The sequence below is a fragment of the Vespula pensylvanica genome, chromosome 12, assembly GCF_014466175.1.
Source record: "Vespula pensylvanica isolate Volc-1 chromosome 12, ASM1446617v1, whole genome shotgun sequence".
Taxonomy (NCBI): Eukaryota; Metazoa; Arthropoda; class Insecta; order Hymenoptera; family Vespidae; genus Vespula; species Vespula pensylvanica.
Window position 1 is genome coordinate 2121265 of NC_057696.1, and position 26474 is coordinate 2147738.

A 26474-nucleotide genomic window follows, 5' to 3' on the forward strand; every position below is an offset into this window, starting at 1 on the left:
GTGTGTGTGTGTATTTTATTCCGTAGCAGAACGTCATGTTGTAATTTATTTCGTTCGTTTCGCCTACGTTCATACTGCGTGACATTTTCTAGTCACTATAAAATAGATACATTTCCGAGTTCAGTCATTGCACCCCATACCATCAACTTAGACGAGTCACTACGAAAGTCTTTTTTATGGCACGCATGGCCTTTGGTCTAGTTATAAGTTCGACAAACTCTCAACTTACAAAGTAAGTTCATATTATACAGACTCGAAATATAAACGACAGAGAGAGAGAGAGAGAGAGAGAGAGAGAGAGAGAGAGAGAGAGAGACACGATTGTTTAAATGTAACATTGCAAAAGTTGTATTACACCGGTTTAAAACAAAAAAAGAACTTCTTTCTTTTTCTATTTCTTATTTTTTTCTCTTTCTCTCTTTTTTTTTTATTTTCTTTTTCTTTTTAATTATTATTTCATCCGATGATATAGTGTGTTACGTCTACGTAACAGCTGTGTCCTCGTATTAATTTCGCACGATTTAAATTTCTTTTTTTTTGTTTTTTGCATCGGAAAAAGAGAGAGAGAAAGAAAAAATCGAGCCCACTAATTTTTCCTACAAATTTCCCTGTCCTATTATTTCGTTATCTATATAACGTTAAAAAGATCTATTTCAACAGAAAAAAAAGGAAAGAAATCTGTAGCATTTTCATACGTTTCTTATTTTTCCTTTTTTTTTTTCTTTTTTCCTTCAAATTATAAATTCAACGATTAGATATAGTTTCATACTTAATATTCATTCGTAATAATAAATAAATAATACTGAGATATAGCAGTAGAAGAAGAAGCTCTGATCGATCTTGTTCGTTAATTCTTATAAAAAAGAAAAAAGAGAAAAAAGAAAAATTATATAAGACTATAAACATTAATTTATCCATTACAAATCCTTCAATAAAAGTCATTACATACATACATACGTACATACATACATACATATATACATACGTATATACATATATACATATATATAAACGATAATTGAAAATTTATAAATGTGAATATATTAATGAAGATCGATGAGATCATTTTTCAAAAGGTCGATGCTCGCATTGTCGATTAAAATCATTGTGCTCATAGATAGTGTCTCGATAAAACGCGATCACACACACACACACACACACACACACACACACACACACACATATGTACAAAAATACAGAACAGGTATACACACACAAGTATTATCGACGTAGCTCATAGAAAATGCAGAGCCATGCAATTATTATCATCGATCTCTTCGATAAAATCTGTGATGCGTCAACACACTTCGATCAATACTGCTGTTACCACACGTATTACATTAAAACACACATACACACACACACACACACACACACGAATCAGTCCATCCGATATTATACTATCGCTGACAAAATGTAATATGAAAAAATTGATTTCCTAGAACACAAATCAACGTGCATCGGAGATCGAATATGAACGACTAACCACTTATTTAAACGGGAAAAAAATCAACGAACTTAAATACATAAACACGTATTTTTATATACATATATATATATATATTTCTAATAATTTCATTTTTTCCTGATTGAATTATCACATTGACGTAATAACGAGGAAATCGAATACAACTTTGCACGTACTATTCAACTTTTATATTTCAAATTAAGAAACGTATCTAAAGAAACACATATATATATATATATTTTTTTTTATTTGTATTTCTTATTTTTTATTTATTTACTTATTTATTATTATTTTTCTTTTTTTTGATTGGTATTGCTACGTTATCAATTTTTCTCAACAAAATATTTATATGTATTTATACGTATGTAAGTACATATATGCAATACATATATCCATAAAATGTTAATTTTTTTAAAGTAGACACGTATTGCGACACGTTTATTGTAGTCCATTAAAATGAAAAAAATCGTACAATCATTTACTCTCTCTTTCTCTCATTCTTTTTTTCCTTTCTTCATTAGTAAAATCGAGAAAGAAAGATAAGCAATATCGATTCGTTATAAAAACATATATATTATTATACATATATTATACATTATTATCTTGATCATTTATCGATCTGAAAAAATACGAAAGCCAAGGTATTTAAAATGTATGAATAAAAAGTTCTTCGAATTTGAATACAAACATTTCTTAGACATGATGAATTATTCCCTAAGTAAATGCAATTAAGGAGGTTAATATGAAACAAGAGGAAAATAGAAAAGAGAAAAGAGAAAATGAAAAAAAAAAAAAAAAGATAAGATAAGATAAGAAAAGAAAAGAAAAGAAGCAAATAATCAAAAGAGTAAAATTCAATCGAGAGATACTATCGATACACGTTCGATATTTCGATAATTGAAAAAACGTATGATCTTCATTCGAAAATATAAAAGACAGAATTTAAATATATTTTTTTTCAATTGTATACAGTAACACACACACACACACACACACACACATTGGTTACGTTCAATGAATTATGCGAATAAATCGACGTACGAGATGAATAAAGTAAAAAAAAAAAAAAAAAAAAAAAAGAAGAAAAGGAGTAGAATGCCAAGGAGAAAATCAATCAAAAGATTCTTATGATTGATATCTCGATAAGTGAGGACGCATGATCTTTTTTACTTGGAAAACGTGTACTATGATATTACGTGTATTTAATGTATATAGTTACATACGTATGTGTATGTATGTATGTATGTATGTATGTATGTATGTATGTATGTATGTTTTCTTCGTATGTACGTCTCGCGGTTTTACGTTGATCATCTATTGGGTCGAAAGGAGTGTCCAACGGAGAGCGAAGGTCACGTTATCCATTATTGTTGGGTACAAAAGAAGCGAGTTCATTTATGCGAACGACGGTCTATTACTATTATATACACTATGACTTCTTTAATTCATGGAAAAAAACGTATACGTTGTTGGATGTGACGCCTGTCTTCTCTCTTTCTCTTTCTCTCTATTTTTTTTTTTTTTTTAATTTTTTTCTTTTTCCTTTTTTGTCTCTCTGTCTCTCTCACACTCTCTCTTTATTTTTATCATCGCTTTTTTAACTTTCTCTTTCTCTCTCTCTCTCTCTCTCTCTCTCTCTCTTTTCTTTTTTATTTAACTCTCTTTTCCTTTTTTCATTATTAAAACGTCCAACAATAAATTGCTTTCCAATGTACGAGATGATATCGGCACGCGACTCTATTCAGTTAGAATTTTTTCTCTTTTTCTTTTTCGTTTCTTCTTTTTTTGTTCTTTCTTGCTTTCTTTTTTTATCGAAAGTTTCCGACCATTCCGTACGTTTTGTTATAATTATCGAATCAATCGATATTTCTATATCGAAAAGAAAAAGTTATTATACGAAAGAGTATTTCTATCGTCTATTGAGAGAGTGTACGTATGTATGTCTATATATGTATATATGTGCGTGTGCGTTTGTGTATGTATATATATAGATATGTATATATATATACATATATATATATATATAGGTATGTATTTATCTATTTATAAATAATTATTACGGACCACTGTAATAGGTATCTCGGTTTATACGATAAAGATTTTTTTTCAATGAAGTGTTATCATTTTCGAATAAATAAAATTTCGAATAAAAAAGTACGGCTTTTTTTTTTCTTTCCCTTTTTTTTTTTTTAATTAAATAGATATGTCTTGGTTTATATAATAATAGTGTTTTATTTTATTTTATTTTTTTTTTTAATGGAATCATATATAATTTTAGAATGAACGAGTAAGGTAATATTTCTTTTTTAATTATAAACAATATAAGATATTAAGACATTCCAATTCAAATATTCCATCCTATATACATAATTATATATAATGTATATAACATATATATACATACATAAATATTCATTTTGCAATAATATATTATAATAAATCTATTACCATTATTAATTATTATAATAAATTCATTACAATAATGACACATGAATTTTTTCTTAAAATCCAAAAACAACTTGATCGATGAACATGAAATTTCACGAACCCTCTCGTTAGAAAAACTTTACTTTTTATTTGTTTATTATTCCTTTCCTTTTTACATTGATACACACACACACATCCATACATACGTACGCACACATATATATATATTTTTTTTGTTTTTAAGAGACAAAGTACCGGATAAACTCGGTAGCTTCCACTTCATTTTTCTCGCTTCTCTGCGGTCGCTTTGTCGAGTCTCCATCCTATTATAAGTTCCCCACCCATTTACGACGTCGTTAGAGTCTCTCTCTCTCTTTTCCACTTCATCGTTAATTTATGAGTCGTGTTTTCTTCCTTAGAACCAGCCGGAGGTACTCGAGATATCGTTTCGTTTCGAGAGTGGATTCTTGTCCGGTATGACAATGGCGATTCACTCACGAAATATCTCTGTCTTTCTCTCTCTCTCTCTCTCTCTCTCTCTCTCTCTCTCTCTTTCTATCTTTCTTTCTCTCTCTCCTCGAGCATGCGCAAGCGTGTTCTTCTTATCGGTATTCACGATAAGCACTTCGAGTAGCTTCGAGTGTCTGGAAAATTTTGCGAGTTTGCTATACTCGCAAGGACGATTGATTTTTCTCTTTTATCGTAGGAGAAAAATAAAAAAGAAAAAAAGAAGGAAAAAGTAGAAAAAGAAAATTTGAGAACTACCTACATTTTCTTTTTCTCCTTTATTTTTTTATCACTGCAAAGAATTTTTTCAATCATTGTAAAGAATAATTTCTGATGACTGAATAATATGATGATTACGTTTCAACGCTCGACAAAGTCGTGAGGGATAAACAGTATTTCGAATGAATTTGTAAAAAGCGACAGTAGTTTGTTATAAAAGGGAAAAAGAACATTTGCAAATTCTTCTCACATTTTTTTTCTTCTTTGTTTCTTTTTTTTATCATCATTATTATTATTATTATTATTATTATTATTATTATTATTATTATTATTATTATTATTATTATTATTAATAGTAATATCATCGCGAAAGATCGCTTATTACGGTGTTACGATAGTCACGATCAAATTTTGTAATCGATAGTTTTAGAAAGTAATTGTAAAGAAATTTGTAAATTTTTTAGATAACTACGAATTTATTATATATAGAATCTTGAGGAATTTATTTCTTCGTAAATGTTTGTTTATATCGAAAAATGATGATACATATATATATATATATACACACACATATGTATAATACGTGTGTAAAGCAAATATGTAAAACAAAATTCGAAACATATGGAAAAATAGAAAGTTTCGAAGGAATCATACGAATGACGTTGACGACGATGACGACAACGCGATGTCGACGATGACAAGAAACGATTAGAAAGTCACGAGGCTCACAGAAAATTTCATTTAATATTAATAGAATGGACTCGGAAATTCAAATCACTTTTATCATTAGGAAATACCAAATTACTTTTCAAGGATAATTGAATTTACAAGGCTATGTATCGTAGGTAGAAATTGTCGTAACAAACGATTGTCTCACCTTATCGAATTAATTCTAATCGATTCTTCAACGTTAACTGACAACATTCTTCTAATCAACGAATGTATATTTTTTAACGTTGTTTACGAAATATTAAAACAATTCGAAAAATTCGTAGCTTTCTTTTTATTTCCTTCTTCTTATTTTTCACTTTAAGAATGAAGGCGTGTGTTTCATTGATGAAATTTTTTTTTTTTTTTATGTTAAAGAAAAGTGAAAAGAAAAAGAAAAAGAAAAAGAAAAGAAAGGCATGCAAAATTTTTCAAACGAACGGACGAACTTTACGTTAGATTTTTTTACGAACTATTCATCATTCTTATATATCATTTTCTTACGTCTGATCCAACGATTCAGATGTCATAGTTACTTGACTGACATGATTCTTGATACGTTTAATTATTTTTTTATTACATACAGATATAAATCCGACGTAGTAATTTCACGTGATTGTACTCGTTATGTATCCTATAATCATTTCAAAATCTAGTTTAACTTTCTTGGCAGTTCAAACAATAGATTTTTTTCTTTTTTTCTTTAATTTTCTTTCTCTTTTTCGGTTTGTTTATCTCTTTTTTTTTTTCTTCCGAAACTCACCTCGTGTCATATTTTAAAAACAAATTAAATTAAATCAGATTAAATTAAATTATATTGAGCACAAAAAAAAAAGAAGAAGAAGAAATTTATATAATATTGTATATACTTACATGTGGTAGAGAGACAACGATGTTAGCATTTCCTTCCCCTCGATAAATGCAATCCTTCACGGAGAGACTTTCAAATGAATCGGAAGTCGATGAATCGACATCGTGCTTCGAACTTCCGTCACGGATCATCATCGATCTTATCTCATTGTCGTCTCTGTCTTCGTCTTCGTCTTCGTCTTCGTTTATTCGAATCATGACTATTCTTTTCCAATTGTCTTCGTTATTGAATATGTATTTATCTGTTATAACAAATAAAAAAAGAGATTATGATTATTTTCAAAAGTATCGTTTATCTTGTTAATAATTATTGATTATCGTTAATACGATTAATATCGATACGACTATTTTATAAAACGACAACGACGACGAATAATAATAATAATAATAATAATAATAATAATAAATTAATTAATTTATCCTCGAATCACGACAATTGCTTTCCAATTATCTTTCGTAATTCGTTTAATTATCATTAATTATTTATTGCAACATCTTACGAAAACTTTTCTTATAGATAAGAATTGATTTTTTGTATGCACATTTGATAAATGATAACTGTGTAGATTATTAAGATAGACTAATGTATAATATTATTATAATAATTACGAGTATATAATATATATTTATATACATATATATATATATATATTTCATTTATATACGTATGTATGTACGTATGTATGTATATTAAAAAAATGAAAAGATGGATAGATTAAAAATCGATTAAAAAAAAAGAGTATTTCGACATAGATAAATTAATATATTTATTGATATATTACTAATATATGTATATATATATAGAAGTTAAAAAAAAAGAAATTTATATGAACTACTAAATATCGAGTAATATATTGTTCGTATATGAGAGTCGGGTTAAAGGAGTTTAAAAATTGTCTCAAAGAAATAGAGATAGAAAAAGTAATAGTAAATAGACTAAGAGAGACAGAGATAGCAGCTCGGTCAAGATTTGCACAGCCGTGACATTTCTCGACTTTACCAGAGTCAGGATCGAAAAAATCGATCGAAGCGAGTGCTTCGAAACGGTGAAAGTCAAGCAAAGGCCACGCGTTATGCTATCGTTGAGTCCATTCTCAGTTTTACAAACGATTGATATATATATATATATATATATATATATATATATATATATCGTGTGGAAATTCAAATGTCGATCGGTCGATTTCGATGGAGATATATCGTACTGCATATAAATAAAACTACGGTGTATATATAAGCTCGATCGAGAGTGCGATGACTCTTCACTATCGATATCGACAAATCTTTTTTATTTTTTCTTTCTTCTTTTCCGGTTTTTTTTTTCTTTTTTTTTTTTTTTTTTTTTTTTTTTTTTTTTTTTTTAATGATGATTTTTATACCGAATTGTTAGATCGAGGATTTGAAATATAGAATTTCTTTTTTCCGATGATCATTATATTGTCTCTTCTATGTACAGGATTTAATTATTTTATTTGAATAAAAAAGATTGTAAGTATGTGTCTCCGTAAGTATTTTGTAATACGATAAATTTCATTTATTAATTCACGAAGATATATTACCTTTTTTTTTCTTTTCTTCTTTTAGACGGATTTGTATCGTTTTCTCTCTCTCTCTCTCTCTCTCTCTCTTTTTTTTTTTCCTTTATTTTGTATTAGAGAGACGGAAGGATAGATAGATAGATAGATCTAAAGAAAAACTATTTTTATATATATACATTTTTTCTTTCGCTTCTTAATTATGTACTGATATATCCATTCAAATTGTAATATATAATTATAATTGTAAATTGTAACATATCGATATATTAAATATTGTTAAGTAATATATCAAACTATAAAAATATTTTTTCTAACATACTAATATACTGAGTATTTATATAAAAATACTTTTTTAGATATATTTCACGCACATACACGTATACACATTTTCTTATTAGATCAACCAAAAAGAGAACAATTATCTTCGAAGAATCGTCTGAAACAAACTTAATTTTTGTTCATCAACAAATCGAAAGAACTGATATATAGAAACGATAGATAGTTCGATTTAATCGAAAAGCAAAGTACTTTATTACGAGAGAGATCTAAATAAAAAGAATGTCGAGACAGAAAGAAAAAAACAGAAAGAAACAGAGAGAAAGAGAAACAAAGAAAGAAAGAAAGAAAGAAAGAAAGAAAGAAATAGTAAAGGGTGAGGAATGAATGGGGGTGGGAAAGAGGAGGGGTAGTAAAAGGAAGAAAGCTCGTAGAAAATCAATGTTTAATTATCCTCATGCCAGACGCAATGACAGCAGAGTTTCGTGCGCTAGCCTTTCTATCCTCTTTTTTTTCTTCTACTTCTACTTTTACTTCTTCTTCTTCTTCTTCTACTATTTCTTTCTCGTTCTCTCCGGATTCTACTCGTCTACGTACATAAGTAAGTATATACACGACTGGGTAGAGAGAACGGGTATTACGAAAAAAAAAAAAAAAAAAGAAGAAAAAAATAGAAAAAACAGCTGTATATCGTTGGCTCGTAGTTTCGTGTCGTCTACGACTAACATAAGTGCGACGAAACGAAAGAAGCGCTCGTTACACACTATGTCTAACGTAAATTCGCAAGAATAGTTTTGTGTGTCTGTGTGTGTGTGTGTGTAATAAGAGTGTAACGAGCGTACGAATAGAGGATCTTTTCGTGTTCGTGTGTGTGTCTACGTGTATGTATGTTGTTAGTACTACGACATATTTTTTTTTTTTATTATATACTTCGTCTTCTGAAAAAAAGAAAGAAAAAAAAAAAAAAAAATTCAAAAGAAAAGTTAGTTTTGTGCGTTCGCCTGTCTCTCTTTCTTTCTTTCTTTCTTTCTTTCTTTCTTTTTTCTTTCTCTCCTATTTACATAAATTACCGTTTAGAGAGTAACGACTTTTCTTGTCCAATTAATGTCTCTACGAGAAGAAATTTATTATACATGTACACCTATCCATATATATATATATATATATATATATATATATATATATAACACTTTCACATAAAACGTTATACTGTATCTGTATTAAAGTTGGAGGTATTAATTCGAACGTATGAAAAAAGAAATTAATGATTTTATATTTACTAATATATCTTATTTAAGGTTATCAAATTTTACTTATAAACATTGTATCGATTAACAAGTAAATATAAAAAATAAAATAAAATAAAATAAAATAAAATAAAACAAAATAAAATATTCCAATCGACTTTTGTCGAAATTGTTCGTAAAACTTTTATATGGGCCACTTCGAATGCATGTACGTGTGTATATACATACATACATACATACATACATACATACATACATACATATATATATATATATATATATATATATATATATAAACTAGACAAAAGCTAGGAAATAGTCGATCTCTCTTTCGCAACACGACAATATATCTTTCTTCGACGAGGTTACGAGAAGGAGAAATATACGTAAGAACCGAAGTCATCTAATTTCTAACAATCACAACGACGTAGAAAAATTTGTCAACCATCTCGTAAATAAGTATCTATTGATAATCGATAAAAACAATAGATCCAATATCTATCAATTTCGATTTTATTTTCAACCAAACGAATATCGAAGAAGAACGAATAATTATCTACGTATCTACGAAAAGTCATTCAAATGAAATAAAAAATGAAATAAAAATGAAAAAAAAAAAAAAAAAGAAAAGAAAAATATACAAAAACGAAGAAATTAGATGATTCGAAAGCCAACAATTTTCAAGAGAAGAGGGAGAGAGAAAAGATCTCTTTTGTAAGATCTTGAAATGATTTTTTCCTCTTTTAATCTCTCTCTCTCTCTCTCTCTCTCTCTCTCTCTCTCTCTCTCTCTCTCTCTTTCCAGTTTTTATTTTTGGTTACGAGGCCATTACCTACAATTACTCTATACTCAAACTCATTTACTGCTATAAGCAAACGTTAATAGACGTGCGTAAGCAAGCTGAGTCATGCGAAATCCAGTTATTTTTCTACGTCGACGAATAAGTCGACTCCGAATCGCGATCTTCCCTTCTCGTCCCTTTTCATCACTATCCTCCATCATCATCATCATCATCATCATCATCATCATCATCATCATCATCATCATCATCATCATCATCATCGTCATCATTATCGTCATCATCATCGTCATTATCATCTATGATGCTAATTAAATCTTTTGCGAGTGAACTTTGACTCGGTTTTCAAAAGAAGTTTCAAAAGAGATTTTTATCGTCATCCACGATAATCGGACTTTGAGAACGATTATGGCAAAAAAAAAAAAAAAAGAAAAAGAAAGAGAGAATATAAAAATTGGGACGACACTTTTGCTATCTCGTTTCTTTTCTTTTCTTATTTTTTGTTCACTCTTTTATTTTATTTTAAACTTTCTCTTTCTCTCTCTTCCCTTCTCCGTCCGTCATTTTCTTAATCTTTAAGAGGAAAGAACGATTAAAGGATTATTTCCTGTCTTACGTAGGATGACTTGACGAGCCAGTAGAATCATGCATTGCCGAGAGTAATCTTATTACAAGGCCAGTTATCTTATTATAGAGCTCGTTGTCTCTATTTCCGATTCTGGCGAGGGTTTTTTTATTTTTTATTTTTTATTTCTCTCCTTTTTTTTCTTTTTTATATGTGTATATATATATATACATATATAGGAACGTATATGTGCGTTCGCTTTGTGTGCGTGTAAAATAAGAGTACAAAAAGAATATACGCAAGTACGTATATGTATTATACATACGTGTATATTTTCTATGAATTATAATCTTTGATTTTTCCTACAATCTTTCATTTTTCATCATTTGCCAAGAGATTTATTTATTCAAATACTATATCGATAGTATAATGTATTAAACCTTGAAAACTTATATCACGATCGATATTCAATAGTTATCACGAAGTAGATACGTTATTAGTTCAACGATTAAATAGACATATAAAATTACGATTAGGATTAAAATAAAATTATAGTATCAATCTTTTCTTAATACTGTCAATTGAAAGAAAATAATTTCTTTATTATTTTATTACGAGATTGGTTACGCAGACCGAACGAATTAATCGTGATGATAATTTTATAAACGATATTTAATTAATCTTTAATTAATCTACACACACACACACACACACACACACACGCACATACATACATATTTATTAATGAAACGAACAAAATTATTATTACGATCGATATAACAATCAATCTCCATGACTGTTCCTATATGACGATCACTTTTCGTATCATTAAAAATATAGATCATTAAATTTCGATCATCTCGATCTAATCAAATTTTATTCGAATGCTATCGATACTAAAATCTCGAACGAATTTTTCATTATCAATTTCTTTCTTTCTTTTTTATTTTTTCTTTTTTCCATTCGATTCGAAGAAGCAGTGAATTAAAAATCGAAGGAATGATATTGAATGATATTGAGAGTATAATATAGGATTGAATGGACGATTACATTCTCACTTGGTAGATGCGTAGGGGGTGTGTTGTTAAAGAGGGGGAGGGGAGTTAACGACAAAGAGAGGATAAGAAGGGAGAAGGGTGGAGAGAGGACCCTTAGGCACTCTCGCTCGGTCGTCTTATCCATTTTCGCGTAAGGTCAATGAACTCATTGGACTTTGCGAAACTCTCCGCGGGATTCTTTAGTAGTGTGCTTCTATATCCATATATGTATGAATGTGTACGTGTGTGTATATATATATATATGTGTGTGTGTGTGTGTGTGTGTGTACTATCAGTGTGTATATATCTCGTACGATGTGCAGTTCGGGTAATTGGAAACGCTGCATTTAGTCTCACAGCGTGCAGAAATACGTGCACTGTCTCTGTCTCTGTCTCTGTCTCTGTCTCTATCTCTATCTCTGTGTCTCTGTCTTTCTATCTCACTCTCTCTTTCTCTATCTCTATCTCTATTTCTATATATCTGTCTGTATCTATCTATCTATGTATCTATGTATCTATGTATCTATTTATTTATCTACTTGTTTCTCTTTCTATCACTTACTCACTCATTCATTCGTACATATATATATACGCGTGTGTGTGTATGTAGGTGAAGATATATAAAGTCAGATGTCTAATAAATCATTATATCTTCTCTAATAATATGTATATAAATAATTATTGCCGGTATTAAGATTTAATAAAATGATTCTAAGTATAGGTAGATACGTATGAAAGTTATTTATAATAGGTTCAATCGTTTCTTTATCAATCATAATGGAATATATATATATATATATTATATAGTATTTGTATTATTACATATTTATATTCCTTACTGTTTTGAAGAAGATTAGACGAAGATAGATGATGTAAGAGATGTAGAAATATTTGTATTCTCTCTCTCTATCTATCTATCTATCTATCTATCTATCTATCTATCTGTCTAGCTATTCATCTAATTATCTTACTCTTTCTATCTTTATCTTAAATATGCAAATACGTAATGTCTTATGATTTCTGTTTAATCATTTTATTTTTTATCATACGTAGACAGAATGAGAGTGATTGAGAAAGAGAAAGAGAGAGAGAGAGAGAGAAAGAGAAAGACAGAAATAATTATCGTAAATAATCATTTTTATTCATACCCATTATATACATATATATATATATATATATATATATAAATTATTAAAAAAATGTTAAAACTTTTCTCTTTCGATCTGCATACAATTCACAAATCCATACACACGTTCGTATATAAATTGTTTTTTATTTGAAAGATAAGACATAAATAGAAGATATGAAATATATAAATACGTACACTCTACACACACTCTATCTCTCTTTCTCTTTCTCTATCCTATATAATCATTTTATTTCCTTTAATATATATAAACGAGCAATTATTGAAATAAACAAATGTTGACTTTTATGAATCCATTCCAGATACATATCACGTACGGATAATTATAAAAGAAAAAAAAATATTTTAATTTCCAAGCATTTCTCCTTCAATCTTTATGCAACATATACATACATATCTATTATTATATATCTTTATCATTTTCATAGAGAATTAGATAAACGAAGGTCGACGAAATAATATTGTAATATCGTTATCGAAAGAGCGTGATTAATAAAGATTCAGAGAAAGAGAAAAAGAGAAGAAAAAGGGATGTACAATAAAAAATCTTTCTCTCTCTCTCTCTCTCTCCCTTCACTAAAAAAAATGTAAAAAAATAAAAATAAAAAAAAAAAATGAGAAGATTACGAGCAAGAAAATAACGAAGAAGAGAAAGGAAGCTCTTGTTCTCGTTTTTCTTCATTTTCGTGTTCCTCAAAAAAAAAAAAAAAAAAGAAGAAAAAAAAGAAGAAAAAAAAAGATTCGATCGATAACGATTAATCGATCTTTCTTTCCGATTTCTTTTTTTTTTTCTTTCTGTTTCTTTTTTCTTCTTCTTCTTCGTTCAACTACAAAGCGGATGTTTCGAGGCGAAAGACTCATATATAAAACCATCTTAACTCTTCGTATCATCGTAGAGACATCCCACGTTACATATGTATTTACGTATGTATGTATGTAAGTACATACTTATTTACTTACTTACTTACATACATACATACATACATACATACATACATACATACATAAATACATACATAGCTCTTAACGATAACGGTAATCACGTTAGAAAGAGTAATCGCGAATCCGATGTTCTTTTACCGGACTGTAAATGCATCCAACTTGTTTGATTTACGAGAAGAGATTCCGGCACATACAAAATAATAACTCGAAGTATGCGAATAAGAATGGTGGACGAGTAGAATAATTTACGTTGTAAATTTCGTGCGTATTTATTGCTTTTGTTTTCTTTTTTTCTTCTTCTTCTTGGTTTTTTCTCTTTTCTTTTCCTTTCTTCTTCTTCTTTTCTTTTCTTTTTTTTTTTTTGATATTTTTATATGTATATCGTATGTAGTAATAATAACGTTTAATAAACATCACGCGATTAGCGAATATTTTTTTATGTAACAGCATGATCTCGTAACGATTCAACGGATAAAATATTTTGTATCTCTTTTTCCTTTCTTTTCGAGACCCGATGAAAATAATTCGACAATTTTTTAAACTTCTACGTTAAACGTCCTTTCTTTCGATACGTTCTTGGAATAAAAGAAAAATGAAAAAGAAACATTCTATTTCTTTAGTTTTTTCCTTTTCTTCTACCCATCGTTACTACCTTTAACACTTTTTCAAACACTTTTTAACGCATGCTCAAAGATCAAGATCAAGTTCAGAGAATAGAAATATCCTTTTGCAAAGTACGAGAAGCAAATAAAGAAGAAGAGAAAGAAATAGAAAAGGAGAAAAAGAAAGATCCTTATTATCGTATGAAAAAGAAAATATAGAGAAAGAAAGAACGAAAGACGAAAGAAAAAAATAAGTAAGAAAGTAAGTAAGTAAGTAAGTAAGTAAGTAAGTAAGTAAGTAAGTAAGTAAGTAAGTAAGTAAGTAAGTAAGTAAGTAAGTAAGAAAGTAAGAAAGTAAGAAAGAAGGAAAGAGAGGAAGTTCCAGACAGTGGAAGCTAATTTACGAGTTAACCATAATCTCTTGTAGTAATCGATGCTTTTCTGTCTCTCCTCTGTTCTCTCATCCTTCTCTTCTCTTCTCTTTCTCTTTCTCTTTCTCTCGTTTCGTCTCGTATCATCTCGTCTCGTCTCGTCTCGTCTCGTCTCGTCTCGTCTCGTTGGTTAGGAAAGATGTGGACAATAATGTGGGACAGAAGCGAAGGCGCGTCGAATGACGTCGAGTTATTGTAAAGAAGAGAGAAAAAGAAAAATAAGAGAGAAAGAGAAAGAGACAGAGACAGAGAGAGACAGAGAGAGAGAGAAAGAGAGAGAAAGAGAGAGATAGATATACCCGTTGCTTGGAGGATCGGACCGTCGTTGTTGGAGGTCAACATCGGTTGTTGCCCTGAGGGTGCCAGGACTGACGATGTTTCTCTCTCTCTTTCTCTCTCTCTCTCTCTCTCTCTCTCTCTCTCTTTCTCTTTTTCTGTCTATCTTTTTCTTGATTCCTATGTCTCTTTCTTAGAGATTAGAATTGCCATTCTCTTGTTCAGTTTGATTCTAATACTACGCTCTTTCCCATTTTTTCTTCTTCTTCTTCTTCTTTTATTTTATTCTTTTTTTCTTTTAGCTTTTTCTTTCTCTTTTTTCACCTTCTTCTTCTTCTTCTTCTTCTTCTTCTTCTTCTTCTTCTTCTCAGCAACTTTTTCGTCCTCTTCTTTTCCAGTCTAGACGTTGCATGCATGCATACATGCATGCATGCATGCATGCATGCATGCACTTTGTTCCCTGCCAAGTGCACTTTTCTTTCTCTATTCGACAACGTTGCGTAATGCCTCGAAAAATGTACTCCCTGATCGAAGTGCATGGCACTTTCTTCTTATTCTTTTATCTATGCATAAGAATCTCTTTTCTTCTTTCTTTCTCTCTCTCTCTCTCTCTCGGTCTCTTTTTTCTTTTTTCTTTTTTTTTCTCTCTTTTTTCTTTCTCTATATTTCAAAGCTATTGCTTTTTCTTCTTCGATCTATGATCCGTACGAAATTTCTCAGGCTAGTTTTCCATTTATCTTGTTATCTCTTTTTCTCTCTTTTATTCTTTCTCTCTCTCTCTCTCTCTCTCTCTCTCTCTCTCTCTCTCTTTCTAATCGCACTTATCGATATGCTTTTTCTCATCGATTCGAGTATCATCGATTATCGATTTTTGTAATTTCTTTTCCATTTGAATTTTATATTTGATGATATCGTTACTTAGTAGAGTAACGTCGATCGAAAGCTTTCTTTAGTTTCTTTTTTGTCAATCGAATACGATCGATCATCGATAATTAAACCTTCAACAATTTTCATCATCGTACAATTTCATCGAAGATAATTTTTCGTGTTTTATGTCCAGATAAACATTTATCCACAATATATATAAACATATAAGACGATTATGATTATTAAAGTATTTATGATAATATAAAAAAGAAAATAAACGAAATCATGAATAGCAATTTAATAGTTTTTCAAATACTATTTCATATCGAATAAACTTGTAATATGTAATATATATATATATATATATATATATATATATAAACACGTACACACACACACATCATATAAAAACGTTTGACTCGTCCATTATTCGAGCTAGAAAATGGATCGATTCTCGAAAGTGGCTCCCGCGAGGCCTGTTAGTTTGCGTAATGCCCGAAGGCACGTTCTACAAATCGCGCTGTGTAGCCGTTCGAAGCCGATTATCCTGTCTATTTTACGACGAGGCGACGGAGAAAGACACACACATAGACACAGAGAGACACACATACACACACAGAGAAGCACACATACACGTAAGGCTTAATATAACACTCAAAGCGATTAACGGAACGTGTCCACGAACGTTATATATGTATATATACCTACATACACGTACATATATGTATATGCATATATGTATATCAAAATTTATATAGTCATTAAGTTCTTGGCTTCTGATAAATAATTATATATAGTTAATATGATATATATATATATATATATGTATGTATATATTATCCACAATAATGTCCTTTATAACTACCCGAAGGACATCGTGCTTCAAATGATTATATAATAACTTCAAAAATGATATATGAACGGAAATAAATAAATAAAAATAAGAGAAGAAAAAAAAAAAAAAAAAGAATTGATACACCATTGCGTACTATTACGATTGCGCAGCTTGTTAAACTTCAAAGAAGCTATAAAATCGTTAAAGTTACACCCTCGATGTTTGATTCTTATCGATATTCTCTGAAACATTTATTTTTATTTCAAACATCTCTACGTGTTAATTAACGAAAGTCTAGACTAAACGACTATTCTATGAAGATTCCAAAAAAAAAAAAAAAAAAAAAGAAAAAGAAAAAGAAAAGACAATTTCATCATCCAAACATTCGAACGACAAAATAGAACCAAGTCAAGTCAAATATCAAACACGATAAAGATCTAGAGATATACTTACAAGAAGATGATACGAAAAACGTTCCTTGGATTCTAATAAATTAATTCAACAAAACCAACATTCCTAAAAGCGAGATTGAATCGAATGTTCCATCGACGTGGAATATGACAAAAATTGTACGATCGTTCCAAAAAAAAAAAAAAAAAAAAAAAAAAAAAAAAAAAAAAAAAGAAAAAAAATAAGAAGAAAAAAAAAGGAAAAAGGAAACAAAGAAAATTCTTTTTTCTCTTTCTCTCCCTTTCTCTCTTTTTTTCTTTTTTTTTTTTTAATACGACCCTGATATCCATCGTTCCAATCGAGAAGATATCGAACTTGTTTTCCTAGTGGACACGTATGTATGGTAGGTAGGTAGGTAGGTAGGTAGGTAGGTAGGTAGGTAGGTAGCTAACGTATATCTACACCGGAATCGATACTTTCCTAGTAGTGGGAGAAGGGAGGGTGGTAAAGAGAAGGGTGAGAGGGATGGTAGGGTCGAAATAGGGGGAGAAGAAGGGGGAACCATCATCGATACGACTTCGGTATTGCTTCCATCGATGGTTGGACCGCAACCATCGTGCTCTCGGATGATCGTCGTGTACGATTCTCGAGACTCTGAGAGAGATAGAGAGATATAAAGAGAGAGAGAGAAAGAGAGAGAGAGAGAGAGAGAGACTCGTCGAACTAGTTTCCCCAAGCTTCTATCGTTCGATTATTGGCCATCGAGTATGATCGCTTCTTGATCGCTCAATACGATTATAGTCGTCCATCGACGTCGTCCTCGATCGTAACTATTCGGATTAATTCATCCTTTATTATAAGAGATCGTAACCCATAGAATATTTTATAAAAAATAATAATAGTAATGATAATAACGATGATAATGATGATGATGATGATGATGATGATGATGGTGATGATGGTAATAGTAATATGTAACGAAAGTAATTTCGTGTAATATTTATTTTATCGAGAATATAGTTTTCTTCGGAATACGTTTTCGTATAGCTTTTTTCTTTTTGTTTGTTTGTTTGTTTGTTTGGTTCTTTTCTTTTTTTTTTTTTTTTTTTTTTTTTTTTTTTTTTTTTTTTTAATATTCATTCCTAGCTATTTTCCCTTTTACAATGCTAATCACTTTTTTATTTATTCCTTTATAAGCTAAACTTTCTTTCTCTCTCTCTCTCTCTCTCTCTTTTTTTTTTTATATTTTTGTTTGTATTTTCTGTATTTTTTTTTCTTTTTTTTTAATCGTATTTAAATTTAAACGTATATTTACAGAGCAGACATTTTTTTTCATCTTCTTGTTCCTCTTTCATTAAAGTTCCTTCGTTAACTTTGGTCAACAGTTTGTTAGAGTGATTTTTAGAATAATTTTAATGGTGATCCAGAGACTTTCTTTTTTACGAATCTTCGTTTTCTTTTTCTTTTCATTTCGAAATACTTTTTTCTTCTTACCTTTCGTCGCACGCATGTACGAATAAATTTTTTATCGTATTTACGCAAACACTTTCGACAGGCCGGACGGTAGGAGTTTTTTCGTGCGAATTTTTTTATTAGAATATTTGTCTTATCTTTCGTTGACACTGTAAATATTAAAATCAATTTTCTATTGAGTTTGCTAACAAACATTATATTCGGTGTAACCAGCGATAGGAATTATCGTGACGATTTTTTTTTCATTTTTTTTTTTTTTTTTTTATAATCGAACGCGTACGAAATAATTTTGTGTCCATGTATGATGACTCCAAAAAAAAAAAAAAAAGAAAAAAGATTATAATAACGATATAAATAATCTCGAAAAAAATAATTATTAATACCATGTTAGAACTTTTGGCCCACCCAGTAAGTATATGTATGTATATATATATATATATATATATGAATTATAATATATAATAGCGAAAGTTCATAAGTGAAATGATATATACACACAGACACACATATATATCTCTTTTCTTTGTATAGATCTATATATAAATTGTAATAGATATATGGAAGCAAAAGTTCACGAGTGAAATGTGAATATATATACACATAGATACATACATACATAAATATGTATATATATATATATATACCTCGTTTCTTCATACATGAATTATGAATACATGGTAGCAGAAGTTCACAAGTGAAATGTTTCTAGAATCATGTTAGGAATATATGTATAGTCTCGAATACGATAGTACTTCAAAGGGTCGACCCTTTTTAATCATTTTGCCTTCTTGACTCTTTAACGAATCTACACAGGCCTCCTTTCGCTATTTTATACTTCTAATCCTTGATAACTTCTCTTTCTCTCTCTCTTTCTCACTTTATTACTCTGTATTTGTTTTATGTTCGTAATTATCACCGATTATATTTGTTTGACCTCTTTGAGATAAAATCATGGTTGCACGTATATTCGATGCATATGTGTACGTACATATCTACACAGATATATACATACATACATACACACACAGATAATTAGATGATGATAATAATAACAATAATAATAATAATAATAATAATAATAATAATAATAATAATAATGTATCGAACGATTTCATTCGAGGAATATACGTAGATCAATTTTATTCTATTAATTTAGAAATTTGATTGAATGATCGTTTATTAGATATATTCTAATATTAAGTTGTTAGATAATACTAATCAAGATTGAACAAATTTTTCTTTTTTTTTTTTTTTCGAGTTGTTCGAAATAATTGATTTACGATACTACGATCCGATTGATTTCTTAATCAACTTAGTATTTATATACAAATTTTATTTTGTTAATTATTACTATTATTATTATTATTATTATTATTATTATTATTATTATTATTATTATTATTATTATTAAAGTAAACTGCATCGTCGCAAAATGCAAGAAGAAATTCTTGACACGATTTTCTCGAACGTTATCGTTGACTTTTAGTTCTTACGAAAAAAGAAAGAAATAATTAAATAAATAAATATGATACGAGAAGATACAACGCGATAACGCAATAATCCCACTTTGGAAAAATTTCTAATACGATTTCCTGTTTGAAGAAAAAAAAGAAAAAAAAAAGAATAATAAAAGAAAGACAGAAAAAAGAAAAAGAAAATATCAATATGACGTTTGTTATAAAATCTATTGGATGAATCGACGCATTGGAAAGGAAAGAAAAATAAAAGAAAAAATTAAAAAAAAAAAAGAAAAAAAAAAAGAGCTGAAAAAACCCTCCTCCACTATAAAAAAAAAAAAAAAAATAGAAAATAAAGGATTTTAGGAGGAAAAGGATGGTTGTGTAGAAATCGAATGATTTAACACAATGGCTTTTTTTTTATATTCATGAAATTTCATAAGCACGAGGCCTTTGTTTTTATTATCTCTGTACAAAAACAGTCGAAAAAATTATAGATTTCTTTCGTTAAAGATTTAATTTTTTCGAGCTCACGGGCATATGTACAAGCGGAAAATGATAGACATCATATATCGTAACCTAAAAACTAAATATAATTATACACTGATATATATATATATGTATATATATATATATATACATATACATATATATATACATCTCATATATATATATATATAATGAATAATAATAGATATATAATTATAATCCATTATAATTAATAGTAATAACCTACGATCTACAGATTTTCGAGTGTATGTAAAACTGTGTGTGATTTTTTTTTTTTTTTCATTCACGTGTTACGTTTACAACTATCGTTATTGTTGTTACTGTTGTTTGTGGTTGGTTTCTTTTTTTATTGATCGGCCCTTTTTCTGGCTCCCTCTCACTCTCTCTCTCTCTCTCTCTCTCTCTCTCTCTCTCTCTCTCTCTCTCACTCTCATTCTTTCGCTGTGTATATTATGAGTAAGTATATAATTTGTGTCTCTCTCTCACTCTCTCTCTCTTTTTTTCTTTCTGCGTATGTATGTATGTGTATGCGTTCTCATACATTTCGCACAAAATCGCTCTATTACAAAGACCTTTGTAAAATGAATTACAATATTTTACTTGTTTTATTCCTTCTTCATTAGAGAATTAATTTATCTCGAATCAACTAACAAATGCTAATATATATCGCTTGCAAATTAATATATGTATACGTTTGTACGTGTGTGTGTGTATATATATATATATGTATATGTATATATATATATACAAACACACACACACACATATATATATGTATATATATATAAATGAATGAAAATTAATTTTGCTTGTGCATACGGCCGACAGGACCACCGAATTCGGATCACATTTCGGCTTCGGGTCATTGTCTTTGTTTATTTATTTATTTATTTATTTATATTTATTTATTTATATATTTATTTATTAATTTATATTTATTCTCGTCGATAACGTCGTTCGCATAAATTTCATAGAAATCTGTCAATACGATCGGCTTAAAAATTATTGAGTTCATATCCTTTTTATCTTTCTTCATTAATTATCTTAATAATCAGTACAATTCGTCATCACAATTACTTTACAATTATTACATTATATTATTTGTTATTTATTACTATTATCATTATTATTACTGTTATTATTATTATTATTATAATTATTATTATTATCAATAGGACCCGTGGCCCTGTAACATCCGAGTTGAGCACCCCTGTCAGGCCCCTACACGCTTTCTCTCTCACTCACACATTCTCTCTCTCTCTCTCTCTCATCACAATTCTATCGTCTCATCTATCTCTTTCTTTCTCAGCCAATTATTCACGTTTTTAATTTTACAACATCTCAGCCTCCTTTAATCGAAACAAAACGAAATAAATAATAATAAAAAGAAAGAAAAAAAGAAAATAAAAAGAAAAATGACTGACGTTCTTCAGCGAAGAAAAGAAAAAAAGAAATTCACGACAATGATATATATATATATATAAATACAGATTATTTCACAAATATTATCCTTGTTAAATTTTACAAGTAGAGAGAACAAATTCGTCATTGATATATGTTATTTCTAAATGAGACGAACAATTTTTAACGATAATCTCGACGACCATTAAACTTTGTGTACAGGAAAAAAAAAAAAAAAAAAAAAAAAGAAAGAAAGAAAGAACAAAAAACAAAAAAGGAGAGAGAACAATCGATAAATATTGAAATAAAAACGCTCGTCGATATCGACGTTATTGTTGCTCGGCATTATGACTCAAAACGGATTTCCACGAATTTACGTGACCAAAGTATTACTGTTTAACTGTTATCCCATTTTTAATGGCGTTAAAAATTTTAACGGGATATCTCGCCCTCAGGTTTTTCTTCTTTTAGCACAAAATACAAATTTTATTACGTACGTATAGCGTGTATGTGTGTGTATACGTGTGTGCGCGTATATAATTATTATTAATCATCGAATAATCGCACGAACGTTGAGAGATAAAAAAAAAGAAAGAAAGAAAAAGAAAAAAGAATGTGAAAAGAAAGTCATGCTTCTTTCAATTTTTTTTTTTTTCTTTATTTTTTCTCTTTCTTTCTTTTTTTTCTTTCATTTGTGGGCTGATTTCTTCTATCTCTCTTTTTCTCTCTTTCTATTATCATTTAAACGTGTTTTCGATTTTCTGGTTTTTCCTTTTTACGATACAACATTTTTATCACTATGATATATATATATATATATATATATATATATTCTTCACATTCAATAGTAGCATATCACATGTACATGCACTGCACACGCACGCAGGCACACACACACACACAGCACACAGCACACAGCACACATATCATACGTACACATACGTACATACTTTACATGCTCCAATCAATTTCACAAACTTTCTCTCTTCCTCTCTCTCTCTCTCTCTCTCATCATCTCTTGATGTTATTATCTTTCTCTCTCTCTCTCTCTCTCTCTCTCTCTTTCACTCGCAATTCGAATCTATCGTCTTCTTTTTTTTCTCTTTTTTCTTTTTTTCTCTTTTTTATATCGCTTATCTTGATTTTGTCTCGTTTTATTTAAAAAAATACTGAATTAACCAAGCTAAAATCACAGACTTGCTGGCGCCGTATTTCTCCAGCGGGTTTGTACAAATTCTTCCTGAAGGAGACGACTCTTTCTCTCTCTCTCTCTTTCTCTCTTTCTTTCTCGCTCTATATATAGTTCATATAGATGTATATACATACATACATACATACATACATACATTCATATATCTGCTAAGATCACTATCCGATATTGAAATATGACAAAAATCTCTCTCTCTCTCTCTTTCTTTCGTATCTTTTCTTTTTTTTCTCAAAACTATAATTTTCTTCAAAAATTGTGTAAGATAATTTCACTTCAGATAAAAAAAAAAAAAAGAATAAAGAATAAAGGATCCATTCAATTAACTACAAATGCTACTAGTTTTCATTTATACATATCAAATTAAAAAATAATCAATAAGAAATATTATAAAACTCAAACTCTTTAATACTTGTATTCAATATCTACAAATAGACAATTGATGAATATGATTGATTAAATCTTATAAGATAATGATGACATGTGTGTATATATATATATACACACACACACATATATATAAGTATGTATGCATAATATGGGTATATACGTATATATATATATATATAGTAATTACAATTCATTCGTATGGTTCACTTTCATCTTTCATTCTCACGCATACACATTTTAATCCCCCTTGAATCTCTCTCTTTCTCTCTTTTTATCTTTCTTTCTTCATTTTAAACTCACTTTTACACAATTAGCAACAACGACACAACATTCCTCTAATTCTTTCTCATTACGTTCATTAATCGTTAATTCCGAAGATATTTGGTTTCTTTTTCTTTATTTTTTTCTCTCTCTCTTTCTCTCTTAGAGATGCGTTGTGTATTTTGTCAACGTGTGAACGATGCGCATATTTAAAAAAAAAAAAATGTCGACCATTTTTCTTTCTTTCTCCTCCTCCTCCTCCTCCTCCTCTTCTCATATTTTTTATTTTTTTTTTTAACGGGCCAGAACGACAGAAAGGAACATTTTCGAAATATAATTATATCTCGAAACGCGGATGTTTGACGGAAAAATTAAAGAATATAAAAAAAAAGGAAAAAAAAAAAAATACGGATTATACATAATAATCTAATAAAGTGATCTCATTTTCGTACCAGATGGAATATTATTAAATTATTTCGTTTTGTTTTTTTTTTTTTTACTTTTCTTACGATTACCTCTCTCTCTCTCTCTTTCTCTCTCTCTCTCTTTATCTTTCTTCTAGATATTTTCCCTTTCTTTCTCTCTCTTCCTGTCAATCTTTTTTCTTTTTTTGGCACCACCTTATATAAATATATATGTATATCTATCCATTCTCTTTTTCTTTTAATTTCTTAATCAATCAATCAATCAATCAATCATTCAATCAATCAATTAATTAATTAATAATTAATCGATTTATTAATTTTATTTAATTCGCCGCTTCCTCGCATTCACCCTCTCGCACGCGAAAACGAAGATTCGGGATACGCTTCGCCGAAACTCGATCTCGTCAAAATTTGTACGGTTTTATATCGTTTACAATTTCATTTATTTATTTATTAATTTAATTATTTTTTTCTCCTTTTGTTCATCTTTATTTATCCCACCTTCCTTTGAGCACATATAATTATAATTTTCGGATTATACGAATGTCTAACAATTTATTTATTTTTCATTGAAATATGAAAAGAGACAGAAAGAGAATAAGCGACAAAGAACTAATGAAAAATGGGTTTCTAAATACAAGAGTATATAGACATGTATATATGTTATGTATATATATATATATTTATATATATATATATATATATATATATATATATATTATAGATAAACGGGTAGATAGATATAAGTACTTAAAAACTGATTTATAACGAAAAAAAAATATTACTGATTATAATAATAATAAAGATAATAATAGTAGTAATAATAATAATAATAATAATAATAATAATAATAATAATAATAGTAGTAGTAGTAGTAGTAGTAATGGTAGTAGTAGTAGTAGTAGTAGTAGTAGTAGTAGTAGTAGTAATAATAGTAATAATAGTAAAAAGAGGAAAAAAATGTATCACAAATTGAATCACAATGCTGAAGGTACTATTCTCTGTCTCTGTCTCTGTCTCTCTCTCTCTCTTGCTTCTAATCTTTAATGCATTCATGTATATAAACTCATTTGAAAATTGTTAGACATAGATAGAAACATATATATATATATATATATATATATATATATATATATATGTACGAATAATATATATTATTGATTCATTTGTGTTAGATTTTATATATCGATTATTTATCAACAATATGCGCTAAAAGATCGATTGGCCCTTTTCTCTCTTTATTTTTTTTTTCCATTTTCTTTTTTTTTTTCATTTCATTTTTTCTTTTGTAATAATTATTTTTTTTTAGGTCGTTTTACTATTATGGAGATTGCTTATATTGTCTCTCTCTCTCTCTCTCTCTTTTTTTTTTTATTCTTAGTATTAATCACAGACACGTTACTATATAATCACTACGAAAACGGAGCCCTCTTCTTCTTATCGTTCCCTTAAGGGTTGAACGCGAATAAACGTCCTTATAACATACTTTGTCCCTAAAAACTTTTGTCATTTTCTTTCTCTCGCTTTTTTTCTTTGTTTAAAATTATTATATACATATACATATACATACATATATATATATATATATTTTTGTTTCATTTCTTTCTTTATACATTGTCATACAACCAAAAAAAAAATATATATATATATATACTATTGCATATTTTCGTAATTGCATCATATTTCCTTTTATTTCTTTTTTTTTTTTTTTTTCATTTCTTTTCTCTTTTCGTCACCCCATTAATCGTTCACACTCCGCTAATTATGTATCTTTACAGGTAATTACCTGGACAAATACACACACACTTACACATACACAGAGTTTAGACTTATCATTCGTTCGATATATTCACACGTACAGATGCATACACACATACACACACACACACACACACACACACACACACACACACATTCGTACTGAATCCTCGTGCATAGTAAGGGTTTATGATACGTCACGAAACGAATTGACTTTACGGTAATTCGTCAGACAACAGCTGCTATTCTTTCTTTTTTTCTTTCTTTCTATTTTATCTACTTTCGAACACACACATGCACACACATGCACACGTACACACATGAGCTCACGTTCACAAACACACAGAAATATCCACTTTTTAATTCCATCGTAATCGCGGAGAATGTTATTTATTGACATTGAAAATAGATTAAATTGAATCAGAATTTTATATATATATA

General features: G+C 28.9%; 1 protein-coding gene and 1 long non-coding RNA gene across 4 annotated transcripts in view; both read right to left on the reverse strand.

Moving 5' to 3' along the window:
• The window catches only part of LOC122633235 (inositol-pentakisphosphate 2-kinase), a 64322-nt gene that overhangs the window by 30768 nt on the left and 7080 nt on the right, over positions 1 to 26474 (reverse strand). For 2 of the 3 annotated variants that reach the window (XM_043820909.1, XM_043820907.1), the window contains exon 2: positions 6203 to 6441. In XM_043820909.1, the coding sequence (XP_043676844.1) occupies positions 6203 to 6231 (29 nt within the window). In that variant the 5' untranslated portion in view covers positions 6232 to 6441. Of the gene's footprint in view, positions 1 to 6202; positions 6442 to 15082; positions 15338 to 26474 lie in introns of those variants that run through there. The other variant, XM_043820908.1, reaches the window with a different exon arrangement.
• On the reverse strand, positions 23020 to 24407 carry LOC122633244. The gene is made up of 2 exons (XR_006328061.1): positions 24366 to 24407; positions 23020 to 24001 (listed from the first exon to the last, which is right to left on the reverse strand). It is a non-coding gene; the product is annotated as an uncharacterized LOC122633244 (long non-coding RNA).